The sequence below is a fragment of the Vipera ursinii genome, assembly GCF_947247035.1.
Source record: "Vipera ursinii genome assembly, chromosome: 5".
Taxonomy (NCBI): Eukaryota; Metazoa; Chordata; class Lepidosauria; order Squamata; family Viperidae; genus Vipera; species Vipera ursinii.
Window position 1 is genome coordinate 82,661,506 of NC_139518.1, and position 12,203 is coordinate 82,673,708.

The 12,203-nt window shown below is 41.3% G+C and overlaps 1 protein-coding gene across 1 annotated transcript in view; it reads left to right on the plus strand.

The window, feature by feature from the left end:
• Positions 1–1,850: 1,850 nt before the first annotated feature.
• Positions 1,851–12,203, plus strand: part of LOC310641663 (microsomal triglyceride transfer protein-like) — a gene marked incomplete at both ends in the record, with an annotated part of 34,680 nt that continues 24,327 nt past the window's right edge. The window contains 6 exons of the mRNA XM_083364901.1: positions 1,851–1,917; positions 5,744–5,931; positions 7,612–7,740; positions 8,260–8,367; positions 9,946–10,062; positions 11,340–11,479. Of these exons, the coding sequence (XP_083221027.1) occupies positions 1,851–1,917; positions 5,744–5,931; positions 7,612–7,740; positions 8,260–8,367; positions 9,946–10,062; positions 11,340–11,479 (749 nt within the window). The remainder of the gene's footprint in view (positions 1,918–5,743; positions 5,932–7,611; positions 7,741–8,259; positions 8,368–9,945; positions 10,063–11,339; positions 11,480–12,203) is intronic.

Consider the following 12,203-nt stretch of genomic DNA (forward strand, 5'->3'; position numbering starts at 1 on the left):
ATGAATGGTTATAAGTTGAGGACTATCTGTATTTTAAATAATATTTTTAAAAACTAAAACAATTAAACATCAATTCTATCTGGGTCCCTAAGACTGGAACATTTTGCATAAGTCTAACAAAGAGATTTATTTTTTCTTTATAAATTTGATTGGGAAGCAAAAGCTCCTAATTTTACTCCGGCAAATTAATGTCATTAAAAGAACCAGCTATTACCTCAGAAAGGTGTGTAAACAACCAGAAGGAATCTGAGAGCACCTTTTCCAAAAAATAAATAAATTTGCTTATGCTTTTTAATAAATTTGTTAGAAAAAGTGGTACTAAGATGATTTGCCTTCGTAGACAAACACAACTTTCCTCTGGTAAAGTATGTAAACACGCTACATAAAACCCCGATCTCTGCATTGTGCTGCCTCAAATTTATTTCTCCCAAATAAAGCAATTTGGAGAAGGAGGAAGAGCCAGCATCAGCCAGCATTGCTGACCACAGATAGTCCTTGACTTACAACCGTTGGTTTAGTGACTGTTCAAAGGTACAACGCTGAAAAAAGTGACATGACCGATTTCCACACCACTGTTGTAACATGCTCACGGTCACAAGATTAAAGTTCAGGCGCCAGACAACTGTCACATTCACATGGAGGTCACCCATTTGTATCCTTTCCAGCTGGCTTCTGAGAAGCAGAGTCAAATGGGGAAAGCCAAATTCACTTAATGACTGCATGATTCACTGAAACAACCACAGCAACTTGCTTAACAACTGTGGCAAAACAAAAATCGTAAATGGGCCAAAACTCACAAACACTTGCCTCGTTAGCAACAGATATTTTGGCTTAATCAGGGTCGTAAGTCAAGGACTACCTTTACGGAGGATACATGTCCTGGGTGACACCCAGGGGAAGGGCCTTCTCAGTGGGAGCGCCTGCCCTCTGGAACCAGCTGCCGGTGGAGCTGAGGACTGCCCCCGACCTCCGATCATTCCGCCGGGGCCTGAAGACCTGGCTCTTTGAGCTCCCGGGCCCAGGCTGAGGAGAAAATTTTTAACTGGGGTTTTTAAGAGTACAGGGTGAATTTAATATTTTTAAACTTGGTTTTTAACTTTTGTATGTTTGATTTTTAATTCCCTGTAAACCGCCCTGAGTCCTCAGGGAAAGGGCGGTATATAAATGCAATAAAATAAAATAAAATAAATAAATAAAATCATAGGTTGTTCTTCCCTGGCTTAAAAAAAAATGCTTGCAGGAGATCTAATGAAATGTGTTGGGCTGGGCTGGTGGGCTGGCATCTTCTCCTTGAAAGGATTTTGTGCAAAAATCCCTTTTCTTTTTTTAAATTCTAGTGGGAGGCACAGGGAGTTTTCCAGCCTGCACCAGGCAGAGAAAGAGAGGCCTTCTTTGACAGCTTACAAAGTTTCCATGTCAATTCCCCTCTTGAGACAGAGAAGGGGATGAAAGCAGGAGAAAGGTGGAGGGGGGGCAGTCTGCAATGGTTGTGCAAGGAATGAAAAGGGCCCATTGAGGAGAGAGACTGATTGACACACACGGTTACTAAGAGAGCCCAAATCGCTTTTGTTTTCAAACCTATCTTGATGTGAAACCCGCCTTTCCCCCCCCCCCTCTCTCTCTCCGTTCAGGTTTTTCTATTTTCGTTTGAGTGGCTATGAGCGATTAATAATTTGCTCTTCCTTGTGATGTGTAACTTGGGGATAGGAAGCAAGGCTGGGCTTTGCCCACATGATATGTGACTCTCAGCTCGGCTGCGTCTCTCTTTTGAAAGGACAGCCTCACTGCCCTCCTCCTGGCTGGGTTCTCTGCCCATTGGTGCGTACAATTTTGCACCCGCAAAACACACCATGAAGTTGCAGGCAGCTTCCCATTACACTGCGTGGCTTTCCTTTTTCTTAGTTGCTACAGCAGAAGGTAAGAGACAGAACATTGTTATTTTAGGGCGCAGGAGGAAATTGGACATCATGGGAAATTATTGTCACTTTTTTTTTACCCCAAACCCCTGATGCCAGCCACTCTCTGTAATGTAAGATCTTAAAAAAAAAGGGATGTTTCTGATTTCAGATCCCTGGATTTAAAAAACTTTACCTCTGAATAGTGCTGCAAATTCTCATCATGTGTTGCTTTCTGGGACTATTCTTTCTGATACTTCAAAAATGGTCGATTTGCTGCGGACATGGAATAGAATGGAAAATCCTAAACCCCCAATTGAAATGCTAATTAACAACTGAGAGCATTGGAAAGGTGGGCTTCCCAGAAATTATAAATACCTCATTGCATCATTGCATAATAAAGCTAAATGTTTAATTTATTAAGGGGACCCTGAGACCGGAACTTATTGTTTGGTCTCAACCAATCTTCAAAAATAAAACTGATATGGGGCCAAATCAAACAAAAGGATTTTTAAATGATCACAAATGTCACCTAAAGCCTTAAGTTATGCTGTGCAACCCCCTACGTGCCTTCTTAAAAGACCTCATTTCCGAATTCATTGGCACTTATTATAGTTTAAAAATGTATTTTTTTTACTATAAATAAAAAAATAAAAGTAAAAAATGAAAGGTTATATAAATGTAGAGACTCTGGAAAGAGTGCAGAGCAGAGCAATTAAGATAATTAAGGGCATGGAGACTAAACCAAATGAAGAACTGTTGCAGGAACTGGGTCTGGCTAGTCTAGTGGGGGGGGGGTTGCTATTGTTATTTTATTAGGTTTTAAAGATGTATTTTAGTTTGTGGGCATTTATTTAATCTTGTTTTAACTTTTGTAATCTGTATTTTTATTCTTGCCCTGTTCACCGCCCTGAGTCCTTCGGGAGAAGGGCGGTATAGAAATAGTATTAAATAAATAAATAAATAAATAAATAAATAAATAAAAAGAAGGACTAGGGGCGACATGATAGCAGTGTTCCAATATCTCAGGGGCTACCACAAAGAAGAGGGAGTCAACCTATTTTCCAAAGCACCAGAAGGCAAGACATGAAACAACAGGTGGAAACTAATCAAAGAGAGAAGCAACCTCGATCTAAGGAGAAATTTCCTGACAGTTAGAACAATAATGGAATGGGTTGCGTTCAGAAGTTGTGGATGCTCCATCACTGGAGGCTTTTAAGAAGAGACTGCGCAGCTACTTGTCTGAAATGGTATAGGGTCTCAGCAGAGGGTTGGACTAGAAGACCTCCAAGATCCCTTCCAGATCCCTTCTGTTATTCTATTATCTGTTATATAGAATTGCAGTCTTTTTCAGTGAAATAAAGGGGACTGGATAGATTAAGGGTTAGCTGGCTTGGGCTGTTAAATATGGTAAAGTTTTAATCCAAAGAATAACTATTTAACAGTAATTTCTACTGAAAACAATAAAGCTAGCTTCCAAGAGAACTTTTTAACCATTTGTAACATTTAACAACTGTCTGTTAGTGTCAGAAATGATTGATACGTATCTTTATGGAAAAGGCTTTGCAGGTAGTCCTGATATACTGTATGACTTTAATTGAGTCCAGAATTATGGTTGTAAATTGTGCCAGTTAATAGATGGGTCTTCTTCACGTGACTGTATCTGATTTTATGACTTTTTTGCGATGGTCATTAAGCGAATATGTCAATCAGAAAGCAAACATGGTAATTGTAAAGCGATTGCCACAGTCATTAAGCAAACCCCTGGTCTGCAAGGGACATTTTTTTTGCTGGAAATTGGAAGTAAAAGCTGGTTTCCAGCAAAAATCATTATAAAAATTGTGATCATGTGATCACGGAACGCTGCAAATAGCCATAAATGTGGTCTGGTTACCAATCACCCAAAATGCAATCATGTGACTGTGGTTGGCTGTGGTTGGCCATCAGAATTTCAAATCCAGGTCATAAGTACCCTTTTTGGGATATGTTGTAACTTCAAATAATTGCTAAGTGACCGGTCATTAATTGAGGAATGCCTGTAATTACTGTCTTGCTTATTGTTTATTGAGTCAGTCCTGACTTCTGAGGGCTACATGAGGTCCTTGCAGTTTTCTTGGCAACATTTCAAGAATGGTTTGCCAGCAACTTCTTAAGGCTGAGAGACAATTATTATCTATATCCGTGGTGGCGAACCTATGGCACACGTGCCACAGGTAGTACGGAGAGCCCTCTCTGTGGGCACGCGCGCCATTGCCCAAGTGCTAGGCCTTCAGCTAGGTTTTATAAAACCTTTTCGCTTTAGGCTTCCACCACCATGTTCCCCCCCCCAAAAAAAAGTTCAATCAATCAATTTCAACTTCTTGCGGGGAAAAAAAGATCTCGCAAAGTTGGAATTGATTGATTGAACTTTTTAGTCCCACCCAGTCTGCCGCTACTACCGAAGCCACACCCACCCAATGGGCCATGCCCACCCGGCACCCGATGATACATAAGTGGGTTTTGGGTTGCAGTTTAGGCACTCGGTCTCTAAAAGGTTCGCCATCACTGATCTATATCATCTATCTATCTATCTATCTATCTATCTATCTATCTATCTATCTATCTATCTATCTGTCTGTCTGTCTGTCTATTTCAGGGGTGTCAAACTCAATTTCATTGAGGGCCGCATCAGCATTGCGGTTGCGCTCGGGGGGGGCGGGGGGCATGGCCAGGGGGGGCGTGGCTAGAGTGCGTATGGCCTACTGGGTGGGCGTGGCCAGCTCTACAACGTTTGCATCAAGGGTGCCTATGGGGGCCTGGGCAGGAGTGGGACAGATCTGAGGGTCTCTGGCAGAAGGAGGGTCTCTGGGCCAGGGCCAAGGCAGTGGGGGTCGTTCCCTCACTGTTTCCAGGATGGCTTCACGGGCCACATGAAACCACTTCACGGGCCGGATCCGGCCCCCGGCCCTTGTGTTTGACATGTCTGGTCTATTTTATCTATCTATCTATCTATCTATCTATCTATCTATCTATCTATCTATCTGTCTGTCTGTCTGTCTGTCTATTTTTATCTCTATCTATCTATCATCTATCTATCTATCTATCTATCTATCTATCTATCTATCTATCTATCCATATATATTATATAAAATATTATATATTCTAAGGGAGAACATGGTACTCATGCTTTCCTGAATTCTACTCCTGCACCTATAATCAGTATACAGTACCTCACCGTCTGTCATGATTGCTATACATATAGCATACCATCTATGCCCACAAACACATATTTTCTGAGGTATCATATTAATAAACAAAACCTTTGGCACACTGATCACAAAAACACCATTTCCCAATCTGTTGAGTTCCAAATGTGCTGGATCTCACCTATCTTAGGATTAGAGCAGATGAGTTCCGAAACACTTGGAGGACGGGTTTCCCAAAAGTTGACTTAGAGGCACTTAACAGTTGTTTCTTTCTGTATCTTGTGTTACTTTCTCCTAAAACTAAATAGTTACTGATGGTAATCAGGGAAGCCATTGCATTCAGCGGTGGGTTTCACTTCCAACAAGCTATGTTGCTTAGTACATCAGGCTTAAATTGTGTATGTTGCGTTTTAATGCCATAATGCTTGCTCCTGGGCTAGCTTTTGTGTGAAGCCAATCATTTCCAGGTTTTCCAATAAGCTTATGATTAAGAGAAAACATGGCTTAGTAAAATTAATGAATCCAGCTAACCAGTTTTTTTCTCATGTACAGTATCAATGACGCAATGATCATATATCGTTGATAGTATCAGTGACTCGGTATCTTATTTAAAAGCTTCCAAGTCACATCAGCGTGGGACTCTTTTTTTTTTCTTTTCCCCAGGAAACTTGAAAACACCTTCTTTCAGCTCAGGAATTCTCTATCAGTACCGATACTCACTAGACAGCCAACTAAGTTTCCTATCCAGGCCAACCTTGCAAAGAAGCAAGCTCCAGGCAGAAGCTGTGGTTGATGTGAATCTCTTGTGGAGCAACACCGACAATGCAGGCGAACAACTGCTCCAAATCCAAGTTAGTTCTGCATTTCTGCTTTCTTGGTTTTCGGCTTCTGTGGAAGACATGGCCATTCTATAGACCAGGGGTCTTCAAACTTGGCCCTTTTATGACTTGTGGACTTCAACTCCCAGAATTCCTCAGCCAGCATGAGGAATTTTGAGAGTTGAAGTCCACAAGTCATAAAAGGGCCAAATTTGAAGACCCCTGCTATAGACCCTTTGACTTTATTTAACTCTACTGAAATGATACATTCCTTCCTATCAGCGCTAGTCTTCTGAAGAGCTATTTGCCAAAAAAGCAAGACTTAGCTTTTATTTATTAAAACGTTAAGCCACATTTTATTACTTTGTAAGTAACTCAAGGCAACAAATATACATAATACTCCCCCCTCTTGCTATTTGCCCCACAACAACAATACAGTGAGGTGGGTTGGTCTAAGAGAGAGTGACTGGCCGAACGTTACCCAACTGGCTTTCATGCCTAAGGTCGGACTAGACGGTCCCACAGTCTCCTGGTTTCCAGGTCAGCATCTTGATGTCAACTAATTATGTATAAGCCAAGTCTAATCATTTATAAAAATGTAATAGTAAAACTCTTCTCAATGGAACAGTGATGACACACTGTCACAATGACACAGTATTTAGAACTGATGAAAAAGAGGAAAAAGAAATGAGAACAGAATCCTGTTCTCACTTATCTGGCTGTCCTTACTGCAAGATGAGCACTGCTGGATCGTTCTCCACACCTACATTCCATCTTGCTTCTGACTGAACCATTTGTGGCCACCAGCCTGAGGATGACGGATGGGATTCCGTCGAAACGTTGCTCTTACACGTTCAATTCTACGTGGGAAAAAACCCGAATGACCAAAGATCCATATATATATATATATATATATACATATATATATATATTAATTCCATTCATATTCCGCCCTTCTCCGAAGACTCAGGGTGGCTTACAAGCTTAGCAGTAGCCTTCATTTTATGTATATGCCTGCTTGTTAGGGCTTTCACACACACCCCAAGTGGCATTATTACAAAGTCAGCTTAATTGCCCCCAACAATCTGGGTCCTCATTTTACCTACCTCGGAAGGATGGAAGGCTGAGTCAACCTTGAGCCTGGTGGGATGCGAACCTGCACTAATTGCAGGCAGCTGGTGTTACTTAAGGAGGCATGAGCCCACTATATATATATATATATATATATATATATATATATATATATATATATACACATACATACATACACACACATATATATTATTTATTTATTTATTTATTTATTTATTTATTTATTTATTTATTTATTTATTTATTTATTTATTTAGCTAGCTAAATAATATGCTAGCATATGGCATATCGTGTCAGGGAAATCTACACATGCTAGACACACAATGAAGTCCTGACAGCCTAGAATGCTAGTTCATGCTGTTCAGTGCTTGTGTGCCTATCCTCTGTGCCACCACTTCGCCTATTTGTGGCCTAATTCTATACTACATGTAAGACTAAATACAACTATAGCTTGAACATGCATTTTTCCTTATTTATTCTCCTTTTCCTTTTAAAGTCTGATCTACCTCCTTGCTCGAAACTGTATTCTTGTATACTGCTTTACAACACAGTTTTCACCTCTTAATGCACACTGTTGATTTGAAGTGTCCCGATTTTATTCTACCCACTTGGGGGACTTAGCTCCATGATTTAGGCATCAATCAAGATTTGGAAAAGAAGGATCAGACTAGCGAAGGCCATTCTGTAAAAGGCTCACTGAACGCTACCGAAGTCCAGCAACCATTTTTCCTCCATTGGAATAAGGGAAAGGTATGTAAATATTTCTCTGCCTACAAACTGCTGCTGGCCCCTTTTCATTCAGACTTGTTTACACGCTGTTTTCCCTTCAGCTTTGTGTTCAGGCATATTTTTCTGGGCATCCACCCTTGACTGCATATTGAGATCTTAGCTTTCAACACACAAAAACGTTACGGTGCTTAGTAAGAGGGCACTCCTTTTTTCGGACAGACGAGCGTTGCTTTTTTTTTTATAGGAATAAGATTGATATCAATAGGCAGCTCCTGGATTCTGCTACTGCCAAATGCATCAATTGCTCCATCTTCTCATCCCATCTTCCCCAATCAGTTGCCCTCCAGTTGAATTGAGATGATGGGTCCTGAAATTCCCAGCTAACCCGTCTAACACAGGGAGGGAGCAGAAAGAGGAAAGGAATGACCACAGCGAATTGAGAAAGCCTCTTTCTGCCATGCCTCTCCTGTGCACTTTGGTATTCTTTCCCAAGCTTTAAAAGCTGACCTTTCCCTATAAAAACTGACCTTCATCTTGCAGGTTGAAGCTTTCTATGTAGCCAAAGAAGAGAAGCCTTTAATTTTGGAACTAAAGAGAGGTCTTCTCAGCCTTCTTCAGTTTCAGACCCATTCTGGAACAATGATTGAGGTACAGTATAAGGTTTCACTGAACTGTATAGCCTCTGCAATTCTGACAACACTCTAAAAAATTGTAGTCCTCAACTTACGACGGTAATGAAGCTTGCTCGTTACAATCGTAAGTCATAATGGTCATAAAGCAGGTCACCCACATGACTGGCCCGATTTTATGACCTTTGTTACACAGCAGTCATTAAGCAAATCGCCATGATCATTACATGAGTCCGTCGTGATTAAGGGAACCCATTGTTTGCTGTGAGGTGTTTTTGTCAAAAGCTGGAAGTAAATGCTGGTTTTCAGCAAAAACGTCGTAAATCGTGATCATGTGACCATAGGATGAGGCTAACGATTGTAAATGTAGGCTCGTTTTCAAGTCACATGTCCACGGAGGGCGCGTCTCAGAACTTCGGTACAGGCTCTGTCATAACTTTGTAAGTCATATGTCTGGTTATAAATTGAGAACTACCATAATTTTACCTGAATACTGAATCTACTACTCTTTGATAAAAAGTGTTTTTGTACATTGAAATAAGTCAGGCATTATGGTTTAGGCAAGTTTCATGATGATTTGAACAATACTGATCTATAATGGTCATTCATTTGATTGAATGATTTCCATTTATATGGCTAAAGGTAAAGGTAAAGGTTCCCCCGCACATGCGTGCTAGTCGTTTCCGACTCTAGGGGCCGGTGCTCATCTCCGTTTCAAAGCCGAAGAGCCAGCGCTTGTCCGAGGACGTCTCCGTGGTCATGTGGCCGGCATGACTAGACGCCAAAGGCGCACGGAACGCTGTTACCTTCCCACCGTAGTGGTCCCTATTTTTCTACTTGCATTTCTACGTGCTTTCGAACTGCTAGGTTGGCAGAAGCTGGGACGAGTAACAGGAGCTCACTCTGTTACGCGGCACTCGGGATTCGACCCGCCAAACTGCCGACCTTCTGATCGACAAGCTCAGCATCCTAACCCACTGAGCCACCGCTACTTTTCTTAAATTCATTACACTGCACAGCTAACAATATTTTTAAAAAGCACAAAGCAGAAACAAGCAGTGACAACAAACACATAAACCACAGCTAGGGTAAAGGCAAACTCATCAATAGTAAATCAATGTAACCATTGTAAATTATGCTTCCAGAAACAGAAAACTAAACACTAAATAAACAGCACTTATTATAGACATGTATTGCTAATCCCAATGACAAAAGACATACCTAAAATTACATATGAGATCACAGGGCAATTCCTGCCCTTCCATACAGAAACAAGTTCATAACCCTTCTTCAGAAACCTTTTTATTTTTAAAAGCAAGGACTATTTCCAGATCCTAGAGAATCAGTTTCAGGCAGTCCTGCATTTTGTGTGGGAATCTCTAAGTCTGGAACACACTGGAATAAAGTGGATTTAATATAAATTCAACCCAGGAGAATCTGTTTTATAAGAAGCGATCCAACACAGTGCATGTAAAATAGCCAGAATTTCACTAGTAAAATCTAAAAAAAAACAAAAAAAACCAGATGTTTGAATTATGTCACAGGCTAATGTTACATCTGCTATTTTAATCACTGTCTACCCATTTTTATTGTGTAGGAGGATATTTCTGGGAGCTGTCAGGTTACCTATGCTGTCTCTAAAGATACTGTTTTGAAAACAAAAGACCTACAGAGCTGCATAAGACCGAAATTTGGATTCAGCACAGCTAACAAAGCAAGTCAATTTCTTTTTATCTCATTGTGTATTATACATATTTCAGATATACTACAGTTTGTCTATTAGAACTCCATGGCCACATCCGCCATGACATAATTTCTAGTTTATCTTGGTTTACTAGGAACAGAAAAGTTGTTGGTGGACAAACCTCAAAATTTCATTCATTTTTCACAGACATACAAATAAAACTAACCCCACAATAACATTAGTTAGAAGTCAGGATTATGATTATGATTTCTTATGCCGAACATGCCCAGGCTTGTAAACATATTTGAATCAACATTTATTTTGGGTTTCCAAAACTTATTTGGAGCAAATTAAAAGATACTCTGGGAACAAAGATATTGAAGTAAGTTATACTATTTAATCTGGTTTATTGCTATATGAGAAGTCACGTCCTATCCCATTCTTCACGTCCTAGAGCCCCTACGTTTTGTTGTTATGCCCCCCACACACACATTATACATCCTATCCCCCTCCTAGAATGAAAGCCATGATCGCCTAAGACAGTGATGGTGAACCTTTTAGACACCGAGTGCCCAAAAACTGCCCCCCTCTGCCCCCCTCCGCCCCCCATGCCCTGCCACCCACTGCCTCCACAGCTCACCACAGCAGATCGCCCAGATGGCCCTGCAGCATCATGGCAGCCACGCCCTCCACTTGTGCCCCGCATCATCTGTGCGTGACGGGGTGCAAGGGTGGAGTCTTGTCCCCGCTGCCTGGCTGCCATGTCCTTGGCTGCAGTGGGGCGATGGCATGTGTGCCCAAAGAGAGGGCTCCGTGTACCGCCTCTGGCACATGTGCCATAGGTTTGCCACCACTGGCCTAGGAAGAAGAAACAATTGGTTTGGCCATCAACCTGTAATTTCCTAAACAAAGGCTATTGCTGGTGTAACTCGGTCACTGCAATTTTTAAGGACTTACTTGACCATTATCACTCTATGGCTCAAACCCAGATTCATTAGTACTATTTTTTTTAGCAAAGTAATGCTTGAATGTAATCAATCAACCTGTGGATTTAGTTGTGTTCTTTTTTTAAAAAAAAAAATCTCCTTGCCAGACTGCAGTATGCGAACTGTTCGGTGCTACCTGAGTTTGGTTGTTCACTTGCAGACATTTCATTATCTAACCAGGTAACAACATTAGAGCTCTGATGAAGTTACCCAGTCAAATAATGAAACATCTGCAAGCAAACAACCAAACTCAGTTCTGAGCTACGTATATTCTCTTCCATTGGAAAATGCAAAATGATAATATTTCTGTTCTTTTAACAGATTTTTGGACTCCTGTGGCATCCCACAAGTAAAAGCCATTACGTTATGGAAGGAAATCTCATAAAGTCAGCCTCGTCTGAAGAAAATCATATAATTTATCAAGGCCTAAAGTCTTCTGTTGGAGTCAATATTACCTCCAGGTTAATTTTGCAGGGATTCATTCAGTTGACCTGCAGTTTGGTGAAGTTTAACAGAATAACGGAGTTGGAAGGGGCCTTGGAGGTCTGCAGGTCCAATCCCCTGCTCAGGCAGGAAACCCTATAGCAGAGGTCCCCAACCTTTGGGGCACCAGGGACCGATTCCATGGAGAAAGGTTTTTCCACGGACTCGAGAGTGTGTGGTTTTCTATGCTGCCTGCATTCCATGGATGGGGCTTTGCTTGCTTGTGCGGACCAGTTTCTGGCATGCCGTGGCCCAGTATCGGTCCACGGACCAGGGGTTGGGGACCCTTGCCCTATAGCATTTCAGACAAATGGTTGTCCAATCTCTTATTAACGACTCCCCGTTAATTAGCTTTAGAAAATGTCATCTTGTTCATTGAGGCTGAATGCCAGGATGCCAGGAAAAGCACAGAGGACACAAAACACTCTTAAGTCACTTTTTTCAATGCTGTTGTAAGTTTGAACGGTCACTATAAATGAACTGTTGTAAATCGAGGACCACCTTTATCTCTTCCTTCTTATTGTCTCGCGGACTTTGCACGTTGCACGCAAGGCATGAGAATTGCAACAAAATGTTGCATGGTTGGGTACTTTCTTGTCAGGTTTGAAGACAGCCATGCCCTCTTCCAGAGTACTCCATTCCATTCCCTTCCTTATTTTTTGTTCCTCTTAAGAACAGGTAGTTATTACTGTATTTTTGCAG